At 38.9% G+C, this 26,670-nt stretch overlaps 1 protein-coding gene and 3 pseudogenes across 13 annotated transcripts in view; 2 read left to right on the forward strand and 2 right to left on the reverse strand.

Annotated features, from left to right (window-relative positions):
- Positions 1 to 2,082: 2,082 nt before the first annotated feature.
- Bdp1 (BDP1 general transcription factor IIIB subunit) overlaps positions 2,083 to 26,670 on the reverse strand; it is a 112,695-nt gene continuing 88,107 nt past the window's right edge. For 11 of the 13 annotated variants that reach the window (XM_021250701.2, XM_021250697.2, XM_021250699.2 and 8 more), the window contains 9 exons: positions 26,417 to 26,567; positions 26,022 to 26,202; positions 19,831 to 19,894; positions 19,332 to 19,518; positions 14,538 to 14,742; positions 12,384 to 12,420; positions 9,961 to 10,225; positions 8,600 to 8,852; positions 2,083 to 5,161 (listed from right to left, as the gene is read on the reverse strand). In XM_021250701.2, coding sequence (XP_021106360.1) covers positions 5,027 to 5,161; positions 8,600 to 8,852; positions 9,961 to 10,225; positions 12,384 to 12,420; positions 14,538 to 14,742; positions 19,332 to 19,518; positions 19,831 to 19,894; positions 26,022 to 26,202; positions 26,417 to 26,567 — 1,478 coding nt within the window. In that variant the 3' untranslated portion in view covers positions 2,083 to 5,026. The remainder of the gene's footprint in view (positions 5,162 to 8,599; positions 8,853 to 9,960; positions 10,226 to 12,383; positions 12,421 to 14,537; positions 14,743 to 19,331; positions 19,519 to 19,830; positions 19,895 to 26,021; positions 26,203 to 26,416; positions 26,568 to 26,670) is intronic. The other 2 variants (XM_087203185.1, XM_087203186.1) reach the window with 1 other exon arrangement.
- On the forward strand, positions 21,683 to 22,708 carry LOC106008500 (la-related protein 1B-like; annotated as a pseudogene).
- Positions 23,389 to 26,015, reverse strand: LOC101708223 (small ribosomal subunit protein eS4, X isoform-like; annotated as a pseudogene).
- On the forward strand, positions 25,915 to 25,999 carry LOC147820894 (U2 spliceosomal RNA; annotated as a pseudogene).

Below are 26,670 nucleotides of genomic sequence, written 5' to 3' on the forward strand. Positions count from 1 at the left end.
TTTAAAGACTTAGCTCCTACTGTACTTTTACCAAGTCTTTCTGGAAGCTGGGTGGACTCTATTTTCATAGTCCCACAGTCTGTCCTAAAAGACTACCTTTGGAACAGGATTCTTGTGTGGCCAGGATCCTGTGTGGGAACTAGAAACCTTGCTCTGCAGGGAGTGCTGAGTTCCAGCCCGGAGCAGAGGTGAGGTAGAGTCCACTTTAGCCTTTACCCTGGCATCTGGGGGCATGACCAGCCCAGGAGTTGGGTGGTAGTAGTCTGTGAGTTAGGGAGAAGAAAGAGCTTGATGTTGCAGCACCCTCCTGTAAACTTGCCCCTACTTCTAACTATAAATATATACATATATTTATATATATAAAAGTGATTAGTTTAACTGGCATCCTGCTTTAGCCTGAGACTTGCCATAAGAAACTGCTGAGTACTTGGTAAACCCTTTCATAGTTTCGATCTCCATCTGTTTGGGTTAAGTGTTGAGCAAGGCAAATGGATCTCAATATTCAGGTGGGCTTTTGATGCATTGTTGCCAGGGAAGGCTTTTTCTGATTTTCAGACAAATTTTTGCACACTTTAATTGGTGTCTTTTGGCAATTTAAACACATTGAAGATGAGCTATTGTACATATTTTTATATTCTTTATAAAGGCATGTCCAACTGTACTTGTAACAATATTGTAATGAATGGCTGTCCAGTAGGCCTAGGGCTGCTGTCACATCAGAGGAATAGCACATTATTGGCCCCTCAGCATCCTGGGAACTTCTCCCTAAACAAAGAATGTAAATTTGCTCAAGTCTACTCTTCATTCAATTATTTTAACCATTTGGATTATTTATTGTATGCCCTATATATATCCTTCTGGCAGTGACTAGATTTCCACTAATGTGTCTTAATCTATCCCTTCAGCTGGCAGTTACTATTTTTTTTAATCCCTTGAAGTTTTCCTGTAGGAGACAGAAATTCTTTGCTGTCTATCCCTTGGAGTAAGAAAGTAGTGGCATGGGTGGAGTGTATGTTCTTTCTCCAAATCTATTATAATGTCATTAAACACTTCTGTAGCAAAGATGGTGGTGGTTCTTTTGTTACTGAAGTTGCCCTTCTCCATGGCTATTTGAAAAGGAGTTGTACTTGAACGTTTCTGTAAATCTTGAGATGAACTGTTTGAAGATTTAACCGCCTCTCTGATGGGGGACCAACTCTATGGAAATTGTAAATAAGTTTTATTTATAAACCTGGCACTGTATTCAATACACATTTCTGCAGCCTTTCATCTCTAAAAAACCCCCCAAAAACCAAGTAATAAATGCTAGCAAGGCCAAGAGAAAAAGGAACACTTGTACATTGTTGGTGGGAATGTAAACTACTACAAGGACTGTGGAAATCAGTATGGAGATTCCTCAAAACACTAAAAACAGAAACTCAACTCGACCCAGCTTATTCCCCTCTAGGTATCTTCCCAAGAATTAAAGGGATCATAGTACAGTGATGTATGCTCACCAATGTTGACAGCAGCACAATTTGTAATAGCTAAATCTTGGAAGCAGCCTAATATCTCCATCAACAGATGAATGGATAAAGAAAATGTAGTATTTAGGGGCCGGGGATTTAGCTCAGTAGTTCCACCACCTTCCTCGCAAGCGCAAGGTCCCAAGTTCAATCCCCAGTACCAAAAAAAGAAAATGTAGTATTTAGACACAATGGGCTGAAGGGGAGAAAAAGAGCTTGGATTTTTATACCTAAAAATGTTATTATTTCAAATGTAAATAAACCAAAAAGTAAGCAACTCTTCACATGCCCCAAAAGTGAGGGAAAGTTTATTTTTACAAGATTAGAAAAAAAAAATCCTTTATAACAAGTACATAAGAATAAAAATCAGTTCCAGTTATATTTTTATGAAAAGAAGAAAGTAGAGACTATAACTGAAAACTATAACTACTTTTGGTTAACTGATACAAATATCTTTGAGGGCCGGAGATTTAGCTCGATGGTTTTGCCGCCTGCTGCGCAAGCACAAGGACCCAAGTTCAATCCCTGGTACCAAAAAAACCAACAAATATCTTTGAAAAGAAAAGAACACAACAGAAATGGTATAAAATAACTTTTATTTACATAATTTATATCTATGGAACATAACTGCTTTCTTTAAAACAAGAAAATTTACATATGACAGATATTGCTTTTTTGTCAAAGACTTCTTTAAGCAAGATAATATACATGGTCACTTGTATTGGATATGGTAGTAAACAGTTGATATTACTACTTTTATCTGTGCCTCATTCATCCACCATCAATTAAGCTTTTAAACCACCATGTTGGTCATTTGTTAAGATGTAAGCATTCAGGAGGAAAAAAATTAAGATAAACACCTTTTATCACATCTCCTTTAAGGTTTATAAATTTTTATAACATCTTTACATCAATCAGACTTAACACAGATATTTCCACCATGTAAGGTAAATATGCTAAGTAAGTTTCTGTTTTTCCAAGATTAATTTTAATGATATAACAGGATAATTTGTTGACTGATGTGATTATTTATACAATGAATGTCCCTGCATCCATTACTGAGTAAGAAATTGTATCTTCCATAAAACTAGTTTATTGTGGATGAGTGTGTCAAGACATTAACAAAGTTAAAAAATAAATATTATACAGGGATAAATAATAGGTTAGTCATGGCAATCTAACACCCACACTAACACTGACAAAAGAATACCTTTTCAGAATAAGACATAAAAATTTACAAAACCAGGATATTAAAATAGCATGATTTATACTCCATGATTTTTGATATATTAATCACATGAAATAAATAAATGCATAATTGTAGAGAATTTCCACTCAGATTTATAGACCTTCCTTTACAACACAATGGTAAAGTGAAATTGGAAATTTCACTATAAGGCAACAAGTAAGAAATTTGCTCTAAAAGAAGCCGGACGTGGTGGCGCATGCCTGTGATCCCAGCACTTGGGAGGCTGAGATAGGAGGATCACCATGAGTTTGAGGCCAACTTGGGCTACATAGTGAGTTCAAGGCCAGTCTGAATTACAGAGCAAGACTCTGTGCCGGGGCGGGGGCGGGGGGGGAGGCTCTAAGAGCGAATTTAGTTTCATCACTGTTGGCAAGTCAACATCACTGTTGGGACTCGCTGGGCTGCTGTCCACTTTACTAAGGAGCCTGAAAACTGGCCACTATCCTTTCAGTATACAAACACTAAAATCATCTAGACTTTAAAATAGTTTTCCAATTGAAATACCAATCATTTCATAAAGCAATCAACACAGCTGTGGACATAACTCAGAATTTCAGTGACAAGGAACTCATACACAGCTGTCAGCACCTTAAAGAAAATGGTCTACTGCAGGGGCCAAACCCAACCTAGTCCAGTCACAGACTCCATTCGAGTACCGGCTGCAGCTGGGTCCACATGAAACGGAGGCGCTGAGGAGCTACCAGAGACCATGGAACCTGGGAACCCAACATTACCTTGCAGAAGGCTTTCCAAACAGAATCAGAATAGATCTGCTCTTTTGAGAAATTTGTTGCAGGAAAAATTTGCTCAGGTAGATTTGAAATATATATATACATATATACAACATATACATATCATATATACATTACATACATGTCATATATGTGTATAGCACACGAGTAAAGCATCAAATTTCAAAAGTAAAATGATTTAAATTAATATTGGTAATTGCTGACTTCTTAGTCTTATTTTCTGCTTATATCTTGTGCCAATGGTCTAAGCGTTCCTTGACCAGGATTTAATGAGGTAAAATGTTTCAAAAAATTGGGGTATTGGGCCAGGGATTTAGCTCAGTGGTTCTGCCGCCTGCCCAGCAAGCGCAAGGACCCAAGTTTGATCCCCGGTACCAAAAAAAAAAAAAAATAGGTGTTTTAAAAAAGGAGTATGAATATGTAAAGGAGATTGAGTTTTTTGTGAAAATTTTCCTTATAGATGAATTAGTTTTTCTCCTCATGAAAATCCTGAGATTATCTAAAATAGAAGAAAAGCAAAAACATTCACAGTTCAAAATCTATATACTAAACTATGAGGAAAAAAGTACTCAAAACATATATATATCACCAGGTATGGTGGCACAGGCCTGTGATCCCAGCACTCATGAGGCAGACATAGGAAAATTGCTGCAAGTTTCAGGCCAGCCTGGGCTATACAGTGAGCTCGTAGCCAGACTGAACTACATAGCGCGACCCTGTCTCAAAAGACCAAAAAAAAAAAAAAAAGTATCCCCAAATTTTGAGTTACATCATTTTAAATATCTTTAAAGAGGAAAATGAGACAAATACAAATTTGTTAATGCCTTCTTTACCCACAATCTGAGGGGTAAAAATAATTAAAACTGAATATCCTTTTAAATAAAAAAATTTAAAAATAAATAAACTCTTTGATGTGTCATTTTTATAAATACTAAGTTTAAATACTAGTTCTTCAATCAGGACTAATGTTACATCACCATGAAACAGAAAAATACATGTTTTTCGGACAGATGATAAAATAAAAATTTTAAGGGTCACATACTAAAGTGGAGATTCACAATTTGCTTTCGTATTAGAGGCCACTGAAAGGGCCTTCATCATCCCCCAAAAAAGCAACAGAAACAGAACAAAACTTTACAAAAGAAGTTTGCTAAATGTTAAATACAATCAATTCCCAATAAGACGGCACTGTGATTCAGCCAGACATTTGTCCACAACAGTCCCCAGTAGCTAGGTGTGCTCAGCGCAGGCAGAGTGGAAATGTAAACAAAGTCGCTATTTCTCAGAGCAGCTGCCCCTGGTTGGTGTTTCCAAAATGCCCAATCAGCCAGAATGAGAGGAACTTCAGCACTGTTTTCCACTGATTATGAATGTTTCAAATCAAGTTCATTAAATATTCAAAATTGACCTAAAAAAAAATAGCAATGCTTTTTTCTAAATACTGCTTTGTTGTTCCAACTGGCTCTAGAAATCCAAGATTGAAAAGAGAAAATAAGAACAGGAAAAACCCAAAGGCTGTTTTATTCTGCTTCATCTACTTTGATAAAGATATCACCGAAGAAATATTCCGAGACTGTGGATGGCTCCTCCGACTCAGGTGCCTGCTTTTGGCCACTTTTACATTCTTCTTTCAGTGACGGTTGATCACAGGAAACCTATAAAGGTAACAAATACAAAATGCAATACAACACTTACATATTGCTGTCTGGGTTGGAGATGTGGCTCAGTGGTAAGGCACTCACCTGGCATGTGCAAAGCCCTGGGTTTAAAATTAAGAGGGATTTTGCCGCCAGCTGCACAAGAGCAAGGACCCAAGTTCGATCCCCGGTACCAAAAAAAAATAAAAATAAAATAAAAATAAAATAAAATTAAGAGGGAAAGGGCCAGGGATTTAACTCAGTGGCACCGTACCCGTCTTGCAAGCGCAAGGACCTGAGTTCGATCCCCAGCACCAAAAAAAGAAAAAAAAAATTAACAGGGAAAAAGACTAAGGTAACTTTTGTTGCATTAGTTATAATAATAAAATTAGAAGCAATCTAAATCTACAACATTAGATATGATTATGTAAATTATAATATATTGACAATCTATTACTTTACCCTAACTCCCATGAAACAATTTTAATATAGAAAAGCATAACATTGCTAGATGGGCATGGGGGTGCACGCCTGCAATCCCAACACTCTAGGAGGCTGAGCAGTAGGATCACAAGTTCAAGCTTAGGCAATTCAGTGACTCAGCAAGATCCTGTCTCAAAATTTAAAAAGGAGCCTGGCATGGTGGTGCACACCTGTAATCCCAACACTAGGGAGGCTGAGGAAATCAGATTGCTGGACTACATAGTGAGTGCAAAGCCAGCCTGAATTTCTACAAATCAATGTAAAAAAGATAAATAAGCCAATTTTTTTTTTTTGGTACTGGGGATCAAACTCGGGACCTTGTGCTTGCTTTCGAGGCAGGCGGCAGAACCACTGAGCTAAACCCCCCAGCCCTATAAACCAATTTTTTAATAGAAATCAAATGACATAAACAAATACCCCACAGATAATAAAGCCTAGAATGATTTAAACACACCAAGAGATTCTCAGTCTCACTCAATTGAGAGTAGGTGCTCAATGAAGAAACAGAGTGTCAAAGGGAAAAGCACTGCTAATCTAGCAGTGAGAAAACAGACCCTCCATACAGCTAAAGAAAGAAGCTGACAGGTTTCTACTGGGGATGATCAGCCATCAGCTGTCAGAAGAATAATCATTCCTTTTGACCAAGTAAATCCACTTACAGGAATTAAACTTACCAATAACTGTGCCAAATGATCCAAGTATAAGTTAGCTATTGCCATATGTTTTATTTTTGTTATACTGGGGATTGAACCCAGGGCCTTCAAAGTGAGTTACATCCCCAGATCCCTTTAGTTTGAGACAGAATCTTGCTAAGTTTAAATTGCACAGACTGGGCTCGAACTTGTGATCTTCCTGCCTCAGCCTCCCAGAATACTGGGATTACAAATGTGTGCCACCACAGTCTGCACTGCCATACTGTTAGAAATAGAATATAGTTAGGAATAACCTAAAGGCCTACAAATATGAGACCAGTATTACTTTAAGGTACAACCAAATAGCAAAATATCACATACCCATTTAAAAAATGAGGACATTCTAGGACAATTATCCCTGAAAAAATAAAACTTTATGTTGACACGAAGACCTGTGTATGAATGTGAATAGGAGCTTTGTTCATAACAGCCCCAACTGAAAGCAACTCAGATGTGCTTCAGTAGGTGAATGAGTAAATAAAAGTGGTACATCCACACTGTAGAATACTATGCAACAACAAAAAGCAACAAACTTGAATGACCCCAGCTACTCAAGGCTGACTACTCAAAGCTGAGCCAGGAGGACTGCATGTTTGAGGTCATTATGGAAACCTGTGAGGGTCCGTTTCAATGTAAAGTGGAAGGGTGCTGGAGACGTAGCTCAGGACTCCCTGGTTTCAACCCCCAGTGGGGGGAGGGAGGAGGGGGGGCAGCAGTAGCTCTTTTATTTACTGTATTGCAAAGGTCTCTGATATATACTATTACGTTAAAAAAGCAAGTTAGATTAACAGTATGTTATTGGGCTGGGGATTTAGCTCAGTGGTTCCGCTGCCTGCCTTGAAAGCACAAGGACCTGAGTTTGATGCCTGGTACCAAAAAAACCCCCCAAAAAACCAAAAAACAGTATGTTATTATTTGTAAAGAAAAAGGAAACATGTTTATATTTGTGTATATATAAAATATCTCTGAAAAAAAAGTATCTGTGGAAAAATAAACCAATGGCTAGGGCTGTAGCTCAGTGGTAAAGAATCTCTACCATGTGTGAGGTTCTAGGATCAATCACCAATTCTGAGGGGGAAAAAAAGTAAACCAGAAACTCACAACTCTCACATACCTGTAGGAAGAGGAAGTCAGGAAGGTGAAACATGAGTGGGGAAAATTTTTCACACTACACCATTTTTGGGGTAGATTATGAATTTTAAAGCATATAGGAAATATTACTCATTACAAATAAATAAAATTCCAAATGGAGAATAAAATTTGAATTTCTTGCCTCATACTACATATTAAAGTCATTAACTATACATAGAATCAAATTTTTTAAATTGATTCCTGAAAACTTTATACCTCTGGAGAAAAACTTCCTAACAATAAGCTATAAATAAACAAAAAACAATAAATTAAAACACAAATGAGAAATTCTAGTAAATATGTGGGAAAACCCAAGTCACTAATAATTAAGGCAATGTAAATGAAACCAATAAAATTTCCACTCCTCCATTTATTCCTTTGAGACGGACTGGCAATGTAGCCCAGACTGGCCTCAAACTCAAGACACTCCCTCCTGCCTCAGCCTCTGGAGTGCTGGGGTTACAGGTCACCATAGCCAGCTCATGCACCATTGATTTAATTAAAAAAAAAAAAAAAGAATGTGATTTAGTTTAAGTGTTAATGTCTAATGCAGGCAAGGAAAAGATTAAACTGGCATTGACACACCAGCAATTGTAACAACCATTCTATAAAATAATTAGGTGATAATCACATATTATAAATACAGGTTCACAGAGTTTTCTAACCTAGTGCTTGCCATTAGCTCCAGGATGCAGAGAAACAAAATACAAATGGTCATTTTATGGCTCCTTGGCTTCTTGTGGATGTCAGGACATTTCTCATAAGGCAAATTTAAATGCCAAGCACTGCTTCATTTTGCTTCTACAATCAGAAGGGTCTTTGGAGGGCTAGGGATTTAGCTCAGTGGTTCCACAGCCTGCCTCAAAAGTGAATTCAATCCCCAGTACCAACAAAAAAAGGTCTTTGGATTAAGAGTGGTGATCAAATATCCTTTTACTGTTAGTTCACACGCTCTATACTAAACCAGCTGTAACTTCCTCATCCAATACCTCTCTCCTTCCAGGATGGAGGCTTTGATGGGGTGGAAATGAATGGGAGTTGCCCTAAAGTCATCTGTGAAAACCAAACGGAAATAAAATGACCATGTTCTCCCTAGCTGAGTCTGACATCCAATCCATTTTATACACACAAAATACAGCAGTTCTCACACCTGAGTTGCTGCGTTGCCGGCATCCTCAGCTTGAGTACTGGTGGCATCACTTGGAGATGGAAGCACATTAGAGGACTCTTGATTTTTTTTCTGGGTTTCATTGGGTGGATTAGATCTTTTCAAATTCCGTCTTGATACAGGTAGAAGAGGTTTCAAGCGCTTTTTGCTACGGACATGAGTAGGTTCATCAGACTCCATCAAATTATTCTTTGAACATATTAAAGCTAAAAATCCCAGGGGTCTTCTGCCAGACCTAGAAATGTAAATGTAAAGATAGTCAAGAATATCTAGAAAAATACATTCTATTTTATTTTTTATTTTTCTGGTACCGGGGATCAAACCTGGGACCTTGTGCTTGAGAGGCAGGTGGCAGAACCACTGAGCTAAATCCCCTGGCCCGAAAATACATTTTAAATACCATTTTCTTTCCATAAATGCTAAAATGGCACACTTACTAAGTACTGATGCCATTAGGTCAGAACATAGATTTTCTTTTGGTACTGGGGATCGAACTTGGTCCTTGCACTTGCACAGCAGGTGGCGAGACCACTGAGCTAAATCCCCAGCCCCAGAACATAGATTTTTAACAGGACCAAGGAGTATTGTAGAGCAAGGCTTCACAGATTTAGAAGTGCATATAACATCACCTAGAGGTGTTACTAAAAGTTCAAAGCTGGGCATGGTGGTGCAGGCCTATAATCCCAGCACTAGAGAGACTGGGGCAGGAGGATCAAAACAAATTCCAGGCCAGCCTGGGCTACATAGTGAGTTCAAGGCCACACTGAGGTCGAAGACAGAGACAGAGACGGGGGATGGGGGACAGGATGGGGACTGGGACAGGGAGGGAAGGGGGGGGAAGGGGGAGAGGGAGTGGGAGTAAAAAAGAAAAGGAAAAGGAAAACAAAAACAGTGTGGGAGAAGTTGGTTTTGAGCTTAAATTTAGAGAGAAAGCCATGGTTTATGTCTTTAGTGTGCCACAAAGGAAGAAAATGACACATATTTTGGAATTCAATAAAACAACTTCCAGAGCTACCTCTGGTATCAGCTCTATGTCTCCAAACATCTACATGTGTATTCATTGGTACTGTATGGCAGAATATGTAATAATCAAAATAATAACTACAGACAAAGTATGCAATAGTCTAAAGATTTTCTATTCAAAATAGGCAAAGCTTCACCATTTAAGTTAAGCTCTCATCACACGGAACATTATTGTATTTCTTTTGAATGGTCTTCCCCTTCCATTACAGTCACAGGACATATTTATATAGCAACCTTAGTGCTGAGTTTAACCTTTACACACGAGTCTATTCTATGCAGGCTGCAGACACTCAGAGGCGCAGGGGACTTTCTCATGATACCTGGTGAGTGGGGCTTTTGAAGACTTTGTCCTGACTCCCCTCTGTTCAGACTTAGAAGCTGCATCAATTCTTTCTTCATCAGACATAACCGCGTTATCCTGAGACAACTGAGGCATATTCTTCTCTATACATGTACCTATTATTTTATCAAGAGATCTAGATTCTTTATTTTGCAAGACTGGTTCAAGTCGCTCTTTCTGAGGTTCTGGAATTGTATATGTGCTTCTTGAGGTGGTAGAAATACCTTGTCCCTTGTGAGATTCTCCTTCAAGAAAAAGATAGTTAAGGGTAAGTACATATCTTGAAATTAATTTATATCATGTCACCATAAAATTCAAAGAAAAAAAAATCCATGTAATTCAATAACAAATCCAGTCTCATAAGAGTAAGCTACTTGGGGCAGGGATTTAGCTCAGTGGTTCCACCGCCTGCCTCAAAAGTGCAAGGTCCCAAGTTCGATCCCCACTATCAAAAAAAAAAAAAGAGTAAGCTACTTAAAAAAAAAAAAAAAAGAAAAAGAGTAAGCTACTGAGCAAGCATAGAACCCTGAGTTCCATCCCTGATATCAAAAAAAGAAAAAGAGGAGGAAACAGAAGAATAAGGTAAATTATGTAGCTCAGCGGTAGAAAAGAAGAGGCAGGGAGGGGCCGGGGATTTAGCTCAGTGGTTCTGTCGCCTGCCTCGCAAGAGCAAGGACACGAGTTCAATCCCCAGTACCAAAAAAAAAAAAAAAAAAAAAAGAAGAGGCAGGGAAGTAGGAGGGGGAGAAGGAGCAGGAGAAAAGAAAAGAGCTAACTAGTTAATAAAAGCTATAGTAATAGCTTCTGCAAAACAGTCATACCACTACACAAAATAATTATCTTTCCACATTTTGACCTAGAAAAATCTTCTTCCAAAAATATCCCTTGAACTATCAAAATGAAAAGGTGATCATTTCCTAAAACTCCAGGGCTTCTTAAAATGTAGAAGCTAATCCAACTCAATACAGGTGGTAACTTTTGGGTATCATGTGCTGATGGAAAAGTAAGGTTGGAGATTTAGCTCAGTGGCACCCTGCCTGCCTGGCGAGCACAATGTCCTGAGTTCAATCCCCAGTACCAGGGGGGAAAAACGTACATAAAGCCCACAGCCCACTAACTAATACACGTAAGTTAGTTAAGAGTTTTCTTCTCTAAACCAAGTACAAAAGCTAAAGTAGCAATTAATTAGGATAACATAGTTTTGGTTCAGATCTAGAACAAAACTTTCATGTGTTCAGAGGTGGGGCTTTGGAAGGTGACTGGATCATTGTGGTGCTATGCTCAACACTGGACTGATCCACTGAGGAGTTGACAGCTAAATGTGCTATGGGAGGCAGGGCCAGTTGGGGAGCAGTGTGCCCGAGTGTGTGCCTTTGGAAGGTGCATCTCTCTCCCCAGCTTCTCCCTTCTCTGTGCTTCCTGGTCACCATGAGGCAAGGAGTTTTCTTCCATCATGCCCTCCACCATGACATTTTTGTCTTGAAGCCAGCTGGCCACAAGTTCCCTGAGAGTGCCGCATTAAATATTTCCTCCTTTAAATTATGGGTGTCAGGTATTTTGTCTCAGCAACAGGAAAGCTGACTAACACAAATAATGAGAAACTTCTTCTTTTTTTTTTTTTTTTTGGTACCGGGGATCGAACTTGTGTCCTTGCACCTGCACACCAGGTGGTGAAACCACTGAGCTAAATACCCGGCCCAGAAACTCCTTATTAAGTTTAAAAAAAAAAACAAGCCATTTTCCCTTAGGAAACAGACCTGATTCTAAAGCCTTATTCCCAGTGAGAATGTTTTAGCTCCATGAAGGCAGAATGAAGTAGACAAGTATACCTGCCTTAAACACACACACACACACACCCCTACCTACTTTCAAAAATATCTGATTAACAATACTATACAACATACCCCTAATATTTCAATGTGCTATGATATGTTTAATGCTTTCACAAGAGAGGAGATGGATGGGAGAATATTAGGACACTTCCAAAGGCTGGAAACTATAACCACATTACAGTTTTACAGTTAAAATTGGGGCATTTGAGATTAAGTCTGTATTTAAAGAACCAAAACTGGGGGCTAAAGGTGTAGCTCTATGGCAGAATATGCTCTATGTCTAATATGCATGAGATCCTTGGTTTGATCCTCAGCACCACAAAACAAAACAAAGTAACAAACTTCCAAAACCATCAAACTGTTTCATTGCATAATTCTAATTCATTCTACAAAGATGCCACCATCATTTGGGAGTGGGGGCAGTATGGGGGATTGAATCCAGGCCTTTGCACTGAGCTACTACCAGCCCTTTGTATTTTCAGGCAGAATCTTGCTAGGTAGCTAAATTGCCTAGGCAAATGACCAGGAATACTTTGCAAAATGAAATCATGTTAAAATTTATTTCACTCACCTTTTTCCTCAAAAGCATTTAATTCCTTTGAGCACACCTGTTTTAAGAAAATTTACAAAGTATTTAGAAATTCATTATCAAATTAAAATTCCCTCCTCCCTTCTTTCCTTTCTATAAAGAAACATGTTATCTCTGAGAAAGCTCTAGAGTCAGACATGTCTTACATAAATTCTACCAAACACTGAGGGAAAAGATATTGCTAACTGTTTTTACCCTATTCCAGAGCCCAGTAGGAGAGCTACAACTGCCAAATACCTTTTATCTCAGTCATACTATTCATACCAACTAACTAGTCTCACTTAACATCAGTGGAGAAATAGCAAACAAAATATTATGATTTTTTTTCCTTGTGGTGCTGGAGCCCAAACCCAGGGCCTTGAACTTGCTAAGCAGGGCTCTACCACTAAGCTATACCTGAGCCCTTCAAATGAAAAATTAAAAGCAGCAAATCAGGGGCCAGGGATTTGGCTCAGTAGTGCCATCACCTGCCTTGCAAACACAAGGTCTTGAGTTCAATCCCCAGAACCGAAAAAAAAAAAAAAAAAAGCAGCAAATCAATAGACTATTCCTCCATTTTGGGGTTATTTTTTCCCAGTACTGGGATCGAACTTAAGACCTTGCGCTTGCAAGGAAGGCGCGGTGCCACTGAGCTACATCCCCAGCAACAGATTATTAAATACATCATGATCAATTTGTTTCAGGAATGCAAAAATGATTCAACATTAGAAAAGTAATTCAGATATAAGGAAAATAACCTTATCTATTTACAGTAGTAGTTGTTCTTTTAAAAAGCTAATATGGACTGGATAGACTTTTTTCTTCTCTTTTTAAAAAAATTTTTGAGATAAGGTCTCACTATATAGTTAAGGCTGGTCCTGAATTCACTATGTGACCCAGGCTGGCCTCCAACTCAACTCCTCCTGCCTTAGTCTCCCAACGGCTGGGATTGCAGGCCTGTGCCACCACATCCAGCTTTTTTTTTCTTTTTTGAGACAGGGTCTCACTATGTAGTTTATGTTGCCCTCTCACTATGTAGTTTATGTTTATGCAGCCTAGGCCGGCCTCAAACTCACAGCAATCCTCCTACTTCAGCCCCTCCGTGCTGGGATTACAGACATGCCACCATGCCCGGTGGTGTTTCTCTTTTACTTTTGTCTTGAGATGGAGTCTCACGACATTGCCAACATTGGTTAATTTATGGGTTCAAAGGAGCCTCTTGCCTCACTCTCTCAAGTAGAAGACATTTTCTTAATACCACAAAATGTAACTATCAAAATCTGAAAGCCAACATCCCAATCAATAAACAATGTAAGTATCTCCATTACAGTTGGGAATAAGAAAATGATATCTACTATTGGTACTATGTTTTAACATTGTTTTAGAATTATATTAGCCAATATGATTAGAAAAGAAAAAGAAATTAGAACTATAACAAGTAGAATTATCAAAATTATATGTGCTGTTTATATAGCTATTTACCTACATAATCCAAGAGAATCAACTGAAAAATTTCTGAACACAATAAAGGAATTCAGAAAGTTCTCTTGATAGAAAAAAGCTCAATAATAAGAACAAAAAAGATAAAATTCCTAAGGATACCCTAATAATATAAGAGCTAAAAATAAAAGTTGAAACACTCAAACGGAAAGACATACTGTGTCATTATAAATATTATAATTATATTAGCAATCTTCCCTAAATTAATCTTTCCGATTAATATAATTCTAATGCAAATACCAAAAGAATTTTTTACTTTTCTTTTGGTACTGGGGATCGAACTTGGGACCTTGCACTCTCAAGGCAGGCAGTGGAACCACTGAGCTAAATCCCTGGCCCCCAAAAGAACTTTTTTAAAGGCCTAAACAAGTTAATTCACTCAGATCAACATGATGGTTTCAGACTTATTTTTAACCACCATCACGGAGCTGAGAATAGGTTTCCTGATTAATATCCACCAATTTTCACTCAGAGATAGTTGGAAGAGATAATCCCAAAGTAGCCTTAACCGTATTACTTATAATAATACAAAACTATCAAATGTCATAATGTAATAATGTCAAAACTATCTTTGTACATATAAAGGTCTAAAGAGTGAAGGAAAAAACAGAAGCAGATCTGTTGAATGCAGCCACCTCACTGTATTACGATTCTTACCTCAGAGGTATACTGTTGCAGGTCATTCCTTAAAATGAGTGAACTTTTTTTGGTAGGAGGAACTTGATCACTTTCATCAAGCATGCAGTGAAATCTCTTCCTAGATATAAGATCCAAATTAGCAGGAGACTTTTCAGAATCAGCTCTTTCAGAATTAGATAAGCACACAGTATCTTCACCAACTGAAGTTACTGGTAAGGTCATACTGCACAAAAAAGGAATCCACTTAACACCAGTAAATCAGAAGTTCATTATAATGAGGTTAAAGGCTAAACAACTAATGAAAATTCCAATGACTGAAAAAGTCTAACAAATTCAAGGCAATGACTATAAAAATGGAAGTTCTGAGTTGCACTCACAACTTAATTTGGATAATACTAAATCAAATCTGAGGTATTATTTTCCTTTACTGCAAAGTTAAAGTTTGTATCTAAGTGTCCCTTTCTAATTACAAAACAAAAAAAGGCCAGGTGTGGTGGCACACGCCTGTAATCCCAGCACTTGAAAAGCTGAAGCAGGATCTCTGTGACATATTGAGTTCAAGGCCAACCTGAACTACATAGTGAGATCCTGTCTCAAAAAAAAAAAAAGATTTCAATTTCTAAGGCTACTTGGTATGAGAAGACAACTGTTTTTAACCAATGGCAATTAAAATACAACTTAACACTTCCACAATAAAGAAAGTAAGAGCTTCAAGAATCAATAGAAAAAAGAATCAATAGAAATGTTACTTCTGTTATTATTTTTGGCAACTTATTCTATGAACGCATATTTCAAAGTTAGGAGTATATGAAGGAAGCTCCCCGCCTCCATCCCAGGCTCCTAAGGCAGTGAAGCTCAGCCGGTCCCAGCACCCAGAAGGAAGCTCCCCGACTCCATGCCAGGCTCCTAGGGCAGAGAGGCTCAGCCAGTCCCAGCACCCGGAAGGAAGCTCCCCGCCTCCATCCCAGGCTCCTAGGGCAGAGAAGCTCAGCCGGTCCCAGCACCCGGAAGGAAGCTCCCCACCTCCATCCCAGGCTCCTAGGGCAGAGAAGCTCAGCCGGTCCCAGCACCCGGAAGGAAGCTGCCCCGCCGCCATGCCAAGCTCCTAGGGCAGAGAAGCTGAGCTGGTCCCAGCACCTGGAAGGAAGCTCCCCTGCTGTCATCCCAAGCTCCTAGGGCAGAGAAGGTGAGCCGCATGGGGCCAGAAGCACCCCACCCCCGGGGGAATGAGAAGACACATAAACAAGCCTCAAAAACAGACTTCCAGATCACCTACAGCAACCTCAAAGGGAAATGAGATGGAACACTCTGATACTCAACCACCTGGACTCTCTGAACTGGCAACAAAAGAGGATCTGGGAAAAATGAAATCAGAAATAATTACTCAGATAACAGCAAAGATTTTGCTCATGTTGCAAGACATGATTAATAAATCTAGAGAGGACACAGATAAAAAAACAGAGGATCTGAGGAACATGATGGAATCCCAACATAGGAAACAAATGGAATCCATAAAACAGATACAAACAGATTCCCAAGAGATTAAAAACTCCATTGAAAGTCTGCACAGCAGAATGAACCAATGTGAGGACAGAATTTCACATATAGAAGATAAGATTGCAATTAGTGATCAGGAAAAGAAAAATTGCTTTAAAATTGTAAGGGAACATGAGAAATCAATCCAGCAGCTGCTAGACAATGCAAAGAAGAATAACGTAAGACTGACTGGAGTCAATGAAGAAAGAGAACAGAGTGCAGATGACATAAAAAAACTGTTAACAGAAGTAATGGCAGAAAACTTCCCAAGCAGGGGAAAAGAACTTGACATACAGATAAGTGAGGCATATAGGACTCCAGCTAGCCTTAATCAAAAAAAATCTACACATAGGCATATAATAGTTAGGATTTCAGAACCCCAACAGAAGAACAAAATTCTACAAGCAGTGAGAGAAAAGAAACAAATCACATACAAAGGAAAGCCCATCAGAATCACAGCAGACTTCTCAATGCCAACCCTCAAGGCAAGAAGAGCTTGGAGTGATGTATTTCAAGCCCTAAAGGAAAACAGCCTCCAACCCAGACTGATGTACCCTGGAAAACTATCTTTCAAAATGGATGGAGAAATAAGATACTTTCATGATAATGAGCACCTCAGGAACTTCATGAATACCAAACCAGCACTCCAAAAAATTTTAGACTATATCCTAGGAAAAGACAATGAGGATCACAACCCCAGGAAACCCAGCAGAATGAATCCATTGGGACTGACAAATTAAACACAAACGGGGAGACTCCAACAAAAAGAAAAAGTCATGACAAGGCTTTTAAAACTTTTAACTTCATCTCCCTAATGAGTGTATAATTCAATCTTATTATTGTACTGATTAGTATTTTCTGATTCTAGAATTGCACACCTTTCCTTGTGCTGTACTGGCTATTTATCATCTTCTTATGCCTACACGTTAATTCGGTTGTCTATTAATGAGCTGTAAGAATTCTTTATATATTCTGGTCATAGGTTATATGCATTGTAAATATGGTCTGTTTAAGGACTACTTTTCATTTTAATGATGTCATTTAAAGTTCTAAATTTTGATGGAATCTCATTTATCAATTTTTTTCTTGGGGCCAGGGATTTAGCTCAGTGGTTTCCCCACCTGCTGCGCAAGCAAAAGGACCCGAGTTCGATCCCCTGTACCAACAAAAAAAAAAAAATTTTTTTTCTTTTATACATCATGTCTTTTGTATACTAGGTAGTTCTTGCCTACCCTGAATTCATAAACATTTTCCCTTATAATTTCTTCTTAAAGTTTTATACTTTTAGGCTTTCATATTTAGGTTCATAGATCCCTTCAAGTTATTTTCATGTATGGAAAAAAAAGGGTTGAGGTTAATTTTCTATATACGGATACCAGGTGTTCTAGTGCCATTTGCTGAAAACACTCTCTCTTCCTCGGCTCTTGAATTGAGTTTATATTCTATAAAATGCTAATGTTAAATAATCTTTCAAAACTCAGCAGACCATATATGTGTGGTTCTATTTCTAGATTCTGTTTTATTCAAATGATCTATGTCTTTCCTTACACCAACACTGCCTTGATTACTGTAGCTTTAGAAGAAGTCTTAAAATTGGGTACTAAACGTCTTCCAACACTGTTTTTGGTTTTGTTTTTGGCTTTTCTGGGTCCTTTGTACTCCTACATAACTTTAAGATTTCAACATCCAGTTCTTCATTTATAGCAAGTATACACAGACCTGAATTTTTATATATACCTTGTGTTTTCTAATCCTGCTAAATTCAAGTACAAGTTCTAGGGGCTCCTAGAGATTTCTTAGTATTTTCTCTGTAGATGATCATTTCATCTACATATAAAGATTCTGCTTCTGCCGTGCCAATCCTATCCTAGTTGTCTCATTTTATTGCCAGACTATTTTGGTTTAGACCTATGTTTCAAAGTCTAATGGACAGATGAAGAATAGGCATATATGCCCTTCTTTCCCACTTTGGGGAGAAAGCATTGTATCGTCTCCATTCATAGAAGGAGTTTTTGTTGGAAGTATGGAGTACATGTCTTTGATCTGTTGAGAAGGTTCTGTTCTACTTCTAGTCTCCTGATAGCTTTTACCATGAACAGCTGTAGAATTTGGTCCAATACTCTTTCTCCAACTAGTGACAGGATCATATGGCTTTCTCCTTTCCTCTGTTAAAATGATTACTTTTGGGGGTGGATCTTCCAATGCTGAACCAACACTGCCATCCCTATAATAAAACCACTTTCTACCTCTGCCAGATCTGACTTCTAATAGTTTGTTTTGTTAAACAAATTTCTATCTATATTCATACTTTTTTCTTCTATTATCTTTATCCAGTTTTAGGATTAGCACAATGTTGAGTTCCTAAAATGAGGAGAGAAGTGTTCCTTTTTTTTCTGCTTTAAATGTTTGATATAATTTATCAGTTAAATGTTTATGAGCCTGCTGTTGTCATATAGGTAGGTTTTCAAGCTAGGAATATACTTTCTTTAATAGATGCTATTCAAATTTTATATTTCCTCCAGAGTTAGTTTCATTAATTTGTCTTTTAAGTTACTTCTTAGAAGTTGTCAAATTTATTTCAAAAAAGATTTTTGTAATATGCTTTCTATATCCTTTTAAATTCTGTAAAAGCTGTGGTAATGTCTCCTAGATCTTAATATTGTAATTTAAAAATGTATAGCTGATATTGTCTAACAGGAAGAAAAGGTCTAAAAGAGCAGGGGAATTGGGAGGGGTAGGGGAAGGGAAAAAAGGGAAAGGAAAAAATATGAGAAGAGGAAAAAAATGGAAACAAGGTCTTTGCAAATAGGGAAGGGTGGAGGGGGTGAAGGGAGGGGAAGGGAAGTGGAAAAAAAATAAGAACCAAGAGACTAATGTAATGGTACAAGATCCCAATGATGAATGTAATTGTACTTTATACCTAAAATGTACCAATAAAGTCAATGGGGAAAAAAAACAAAAAACCAAAAAAACAAAGTTAGGAGTATATAACTACACTTGTAACTGATATCATTTTATGATCCAGATCACTAAATTAATAGTCCTCAAAATAAAATATCAAACAAGTTTCACAAAAAAGTATCACATTCTACATTTAAATGGCATCTTTATCAGTTATAAAATGAACCACATTATAACTCTTCTCCAAGTCTGCAATAATTACTAAATAAGAGCTGTATAATTACAAAGAATGTCAGTGAATGGCTTATTCAATTAATACAGTTTGATTCATAAAGGGTCTTTTTTTCTTAGCAAAAACAAGCTTCCATTCATTACCTAACATCAGCCTTTTCTTTAGGATTACCAGATTTGACCAGGATGGGCGCGGGCAGTACGGGACTTGGCATTAACTGTGCAGCAGCATCAGTGAATTCCTCTGCAGCACTGGCTGGGATTTCCACTAGAGTCAAAATGAACGCTTGCTCATCCTCTCCGTCTTGATGCACATTCCCAAACAGATTCACTGCAAAGTGTGAAAGTTAGTAATGAAATGCTCAACTGAAAATCATTATTTCACTTCTAAAAATAAAGTCTCACTGACACTTTATCATTACAACTAAACAAAATTACAGCCCAATCCCCAAAAATAATTTCATAAAGGGTAAAGATGATATTAAGGGAAGGGTCTGTAATTTTGAAAAACAAAACTGATACACAAAATACTTCAAGTTTGTTTTTGTTTAAGGACACCACAGTTTTAAAAAACTTTTATTTTTCCAGTTAAATGTAAAAATCATATTAGGTTCTGAGACTTCAATAAATCAGATGATCATACCTGTTAGGTCTTGAGTGTTGGTTATATTCTCTTGTTGCACTTCTGGAATACTAGTTGGTGTACACTGCCATAAAAAGTAAAAGGGAAGGGTGAATTGTGACAAATCTTAGTTTTGAAGTTTCCCATCAATGTGATATAGCAAAGAGATACTGTGTCAAAACTCTATGGTTTATCTTAAACATTTACAATTTCTCAAGTGTTTTGAAGATTTTAACTGTCAATAACTTTTTTTTGGTACTGAAATTGAATCTAAGGTCTTCAGTCTTTTTTATTTTTTAAGACAGAGTGTTGCTAAGTCACTAAGTTACCCAGGATGGATCTGAACTTCTGAGCCTCCTGCTTCAGCCTCCCAGGGTGCTGGGATTAAAAGTGTGCACTGCCACGTATGGCAAAGTAAAATTTGATTTAAATAAACACAAAGAATTTTAAACAAGCACTATACCACAGAGCTATCTCTCCAGCCCTTTTAAAATTTTGAGACAAGGCCTCATTAATTTGCCCAAGCTGGGCTCTAACTTCCTACTTCAGCTACTTCTGAATAGCTGGGATTACAAATGTGCATCACCACTGTGCATGGTGAGATGATTTTTGAACTGACAAGACAGATCCAAACTTTCAACAATCTCTTTACTCTCCTCACACCAGTCCTGTACTGTAAGCAAATACTGTCTCAATGAGGCAAACTTCTCTCCTTACCTCCACTGTGGTTTCTAACAATCTATCCTCCATAAAACTACTAACAGCCAGGCATGGTGGCGCAAGCCTGAAATATCAGCTCTCTGGAAGCCTGAAGCATGAGCAGTTCAATTTAGCAAGACTCTATCTTAAAAAAACAAAAAAGAGAGAGAGAGAAGGAGGCACTAGGGATGTAGCTCAGTGTGAAGGCCCTAAATTCAATCCCCAATACCTCAATAAAATAAAATAAAACCTACTAACACTGATTTCCCAAATAGTAGTCCCAATGGTAATTCTCTAATGCTTAAAATCTTAACTTTCATTTTGTAACCAAAAATGTTGATAACTGATTCAGGGAAGACTCATGAATGGATACCAAAACAACTGGGCAACCAGCTGCTGGGACTTACTGGCCAATATACAAACACAAAGTGGAAAAGACATCCTTGTGATGGAGAGATCTGGCAGGCATCATTCTAGCCAAATGCTAAGTCAACAACACCAATAATGGAACAAACTGACATTATGTGTCTCTTGATGTGATGTTAGTTAAGGGAAAAACACAACATCACCTATGTAGTAATCTTGACTCAAAACTAAATTCAGTAATGAGGAGGCAAGTAAAAAAAAAAAATCCAGGGCCGGGGATTTAGCTTGCCTGCCTCGCAAGCGCAAGGTCCCAAGTTCGATCCCTGATAACAAAAAAAAAAAAAAAAAAGGCTATAATGGACATGACTGGAACAGCTGAGGAAACCTGAATAAAAATTGTATATTAAATTATATTAGTGGGGGGCGAGCTGTCGCCGGCCACGGTGCTGGGGCGCTGCGTGCCTCAGGTGGCCGTGCCCGTGTGGCCCCTGGCGCTGGACCTGGCGCACAAGGCGCGCGGCTCCGGTGACCCCTCCGCTGGGGAGCCGCCGACTCCAACCCCGCCACCACCGCGGGGTTCGCCGGCCCAGGACGCCCAGGAGGAGCTGGCCGCGGCCGGCCCCTAGAAGCTGCAACCTCCGCCCGACCTCTGCCTAAAGAGAACCCCTGAACCAAAAAGCCGTGGCAGCACCTGCCCCCCGCCGTGCCCCTGCCCGACACCCTGGAAGCAGAGCTCAGTGTCCCAAAACCTATAAAAGCAGGAATACTCAAGACAAAGAAATCCAACAAGGCCAGCGATTTCAGCGATATGACTCTTTGGCCAACACCAGGTGAATTAGTGAACACTGGATTTCAGAGTGTCTTAAGCCAAGGAAGTAAGAAGCCACAAATTAGAAAAGAAAAAGAAGAGAAGATTGAAAAGAGTAGTAACAGTGAGAGCAAAGAAAACCGGGAAACAAGATTCAACGGTCCTGGTGAAAACGTGAGTATGAGACTCAATCAAGTAATCAGCGAAAGAGGGCTAATAAGCACAAGTGGGTACCGCTCCACTTAGATGATCTTAGGCCAGACAGCCAAGAAAGACCTGGATCCCGGAATAACTCAAGATGTCAAGCTGAAGCAAATAAGTCAGCACATAATAACAGGAGAAATGATACACGAAGTTGGAGGTGAGATAGAGAAAAAAGAGATGATCAAGATGAAGTCTCCAGTGTGAGAAGTGAGGGTGGCACTATCTGAGGTTCCTTTAGAGGCTGAGGATGGGGAAGAGGACGAGGCAGAGGAAATCCTCGACTGAACTCTGAGTATATGTATGGTTATGGAGAACACGGTGCAAGGTGATCAACCATCTCAAACGGAATTTAATGCCAGTATGATGCGCTACTATGATGATGGGACAGGCGTACAGGTGTATCCTGTGGAGGAAACACTGCTTAAATATATTAAACGCCAAATTGAATATTACTTCAGTATAGAAAATTTGGAATGAGACTTCTTTCTTCAGAGAAAGATGGATGAACAAGGTTTCTTGCCTATTTCTCTGATTGCTGGTTTTCACTGTGTTCAGGCTGTCACCACAAACCTTAATCTCATCTTAGAGGCAATGAAGGATAGCACAGAAGTTGAAATTGTGGATGAGAAAATGAGAAAAAGGGTAGAACCAGAAAAATGGCCAATCCCAGGCCCTCCTCCACGAATCATGCCACAAACAGATTTGTCTCAACTGATTGATTGTCCAGAGTTCATACCAGGCCAAGCCTTTTGCTCACAATCAAGAGTCTGCCCCAAATTCTCCAAGAACTGGAAGTCCCGTGATTCCAAAGAAAAATACTGAAACAAGTAGTCTTCAAGCAATGTTTGGAGGTTTGTCTACCAGTTTACCTGACTCGGATTCAGAACCTTGGATAGAAGTAAAGAGGCATCACCTGTCTCCAAATTAAAGGAATCAATACCTATACCTGAAGAGAGATCAAATCAATAGTGTCTTTCAGACGAACAATAACAAGTACTTGATTCTCTATTTGATGAAGAGATGGAATAAATGGATGAAAAAATACATTTACTGATTGGTCCGATAAAGATTGAGATTATGAAATTGATGACCGGGATTTAAACAGGATTTTGAAACTCAGACAACACCTTATACGAGAAAACTTCCTGGAGGAGACTGAATAGGAAACCACATATCTTAGACAAAACTTACATGAGAAGTTGCTAAAGTTAATCAATAATGGCTCATATTACCATGAGCAGGATCTATGGATGGATAGAAGATGAAAAACACAGCCATAAAGGTAATTATTTCTGCCCCCCCCAAATTATATTAGTGAACAAATACTAAATACTATGGTAATGACTTAGGGTGAGAAAAGGACCATCACTTCTATGTAAAAGAACAACCTTGTTCTTATTACCAAGATGGAATATTTAGGGGTAAAGGCTCATGTCTGCAATTTTCAAATGGTTCAGTTTTTCAAAGAATCCATTCACCCACCCACTCACCCACCCATCCAACCATTCATTCAAGGAGATGGAGGGCAAACGAGAAAGCAAATGAAACTCAGTGTTAACACTTAATAAATCCAAGGGAAAAAATATGGAAGAGCTCTTTCTAAGACTCTTTCACTTTTCTGTTTGAAATTATTTCAAAAGTTAAAATGTTGGGGAGGGTCCTCATAACTTTGGATGCTATCAAACTCCTTAGCAAGTCATAAAAATCCCTTATTACCTGTCTGCAAATGATTTTTTGGGGGGGTACCAGGGTTCAAATTCAGGTCTTTGTGCTTGCGCAGCAGGTGGCCAAACCACTGAGCTAAATCCCAGGCCCAACTTTTCTTTTTTTTCTAGTTTTGGATTTGTTTGTTTGTTTGGGGGATACTGAGGATTGACCCCAGGAGCACTCTACATTCCCAGCCCCACCTCCCTTTCTTTCTTGTTTCAAGGTCTCACCAAGTTGCCCAGGCAGGATTTGAACTTGTCATCCTCCCACATCCAGATCCCAAAGTGCTGAGATTACAGGTTTGGCCTGGTTTGCAGGCCACCTTTCTAACTTCATCTCTAACCCTTTTACTCATTTATATTCCACTCATAACGATATACAATCCCAAATATGTTGGGCTGCTCCACACCTGTATTTTCATATTTCTTTCCCTTTAATCCACTCATTTATACTTGTTCTTTAAAGGATCCTCTCATTCAGGGAACTTTTTTAAAAAAATCATTCTCTACATCTTTAAGCACAGAGACCTCTCCAACATGTCACCTACAGACCATTTCACCCACTGCTTTCGCCGCCAAGCCTCTTATCTCTTTCCTCAGCAATGGTGAGGTGGATTCTTTTTCCTTGCAGAAGAGAAATCCATTGCTTGTTGCCTTTACTAATAACGAAAATGTTGGAGAGCCAGGTGGCAAAGCTGTTGCTGTTGGCATCTTTTAATTGAACCACATGAAAAGAGCCAGGATGTTTCTCCTTGTTAGTGATCATGCCAATCCCTCCCAAGTAAGCACCTCCAGTCACCACACACAGGTCACCAATGTCAAACCTGATGAAACTGGTGATCTTGCCAGATGCCAAATCGATCTGGATGGTATCATTCACCTAGATTAAGGGATCAGAGTAGCCAATGGTGGGAGCATCGTGGGTCACCAGATGAGGGATTCCTTTGGTGCCTACAAAGATCTTTCTCACTTTCCAAATGTTCTACTTGGTTTCCTCAGGTGTGATATGAATGAACAGCAGAGCAACCCATCTGTCTGATCAGACAGAAATGCTCTCCGGTCTTGGCAACGCTGATGACATCCATAGAGCCAGCAAGGTAAGTTATACCAGTTCAGAATGCTATCAATCTTAATGAAGCACTGCATACTTAAGTCTATTTCTTAGGAAGATGGTGAGAGGCTGACAATCTCTCAGCTTGCGGGAACTAGAGGATAGACGAGGAATAAACATGCCAGTCAATTTATCCAGCATCCAATGCTTTGGAGCTGCTGCTCACTTCAGATGCTTCTTGGGACCAGAAGCCATGGCTGACCTCTCGCCAACTTCACTGTTTTCACTCCTGGAGCATGGCTCTTAGTGTGGCACTCCTCCACCCTGCCTCTGAATGTCCCCAGGGAACTTTTTTTTCCTTTTTTTTGAAACAGGGTCTCACTATGTAGTTCAGTCTGGCCTTGAACTCATTATGAAGCTCAGGCTGGCCTCAAACTCATAGCAATCCTCCTGCCTCAGCCTCCTGAGTGCTGGGATTATAAGCATGCATCACCGTGCCCGGCTTTCCGAGGGAACTTTTTAAAGAAAATATTAATGCTTGAGCCTTATTCCCAGAAATTAATTAATTTGAGTGGCGGTAACTCCTATAGAGTCTTGTACAAATCTATCATATGGTATCATATTGTAAACTGAGTTTAAGAATTCATTTGTCTCCCACAGATTTATATCCCACTGTCTAAAGGTGCCAGACATGTAGTAATAACATCTCAAAAAATATCTACTCTCAGGGCCGGGAATTTAGCTCAGTGGTTTCGCCGCCTGCTGCGCAAGCGCAAGGACCTGAGTTCGATTCCTAGTACCAAAAAAAAAAAAATACCTACTCTGTGTACAAAACAAATATTCTGTGTACAAAACACTTGCTCCTGAAAGCTTTCACAACAAAGCTGGCTAACAACTCTTCTATCTCTATGTTCTAGAGACTAAAGACATATTTAATTAAAATTCAATTGCAATACATTCTTGTAAAAGGTAAAGCTACAGGGGAAATGGGTCGGTGACTCTTAGGAGCTGACGTGACAGAAAGGTGAGTATGAAAGGGCACTGATGATTGTTGTGATGAACCGTTCCTATATTGGTTATAAGACTATAAATCTGTAGAACTTACAGAATGGAACACTCAAAGGGTGACATTTGAGCCACTGCTGGTATAGCTTGCCTAAAATGCATAAAGCTCTGAGTTAGATTCCTAGCACCAAAAAAATAAATGTGTACACACACACAAACACACACACGACAGAGGGTAAAGTTTATCATATGAAAATTATACATAAATCGCTTCTCGGCCTTTTGGCTAAGATCAAGTGAAAATTATACATTAACTTTTTTTTTAATGGGAAGACACATCTGCTACCCCTTGTGACAGTCTACATTTTTTTACCTCCGGCACATGAAGTGTGGATACACTGTCTCCTTTAGCATCCTTTATCAGGGGCTCTTCAACAGAATTCTTACTGAGACCCCCACTGGAAACAAGTGTGGGGGGCCCTGCCTCAGAGGAAAGATTGGGAGCAACTGGCAACATCTGAACCTCTTGAGAGTTCTCTTCTTGATCCTCATTTCTGAAAGAGAGTATTAGTATTAGTATGTTATTTGACATCAGGCAAACACAACTATGGAAGTACTTTTAGCGCTAGATCCGTGAGAGATCATCTAATTTAATGGTTTTGAGCTTATAAAATATATTCAACTCAATGGAACTCTTTTTCAATCAGATTCTTACAGCCAGAGCCTATAGCTACAGTGGAGTCCCAGAATCTGTCTTCCCTCTTTTACCTTGCAGTTGGATTTGCTTCTTGTGAAATACTGGTCCCTTTGATATGCTGCACACATGCCAATTGGTTCTGCTCCTGATTTTCTGCTGTCCTGACTGGCCCAGAGTTTTTATCTTCCAATTCTGTTGCCTTGGAAGCAATGTTCTCAGTTTCTTTAAAAAAAACATACTTAAGGTGTAGTTCAAAATAATACCACTAGGTCCCATTTGACCCAGCGATTCCCCTATTGAGTATCTTCCCAAAAGAATTAAAAGA

This window comes from Heterocephalus glaber, unplaced genomic scaffold (genome assembly GCF_053883595.1).
Source record: "Heterocephalus glaber isolate CG9 unplaced genomic scaffold, H.glaber_assembly_v1.0 deba00001788, whole genome shotgun sequence".
NCBI lineage: Eukaryota > Metazoa > Chordata > Mammalia > Rodentia > Bathyergidae > Heterocephalus > Heterocephalus glaber.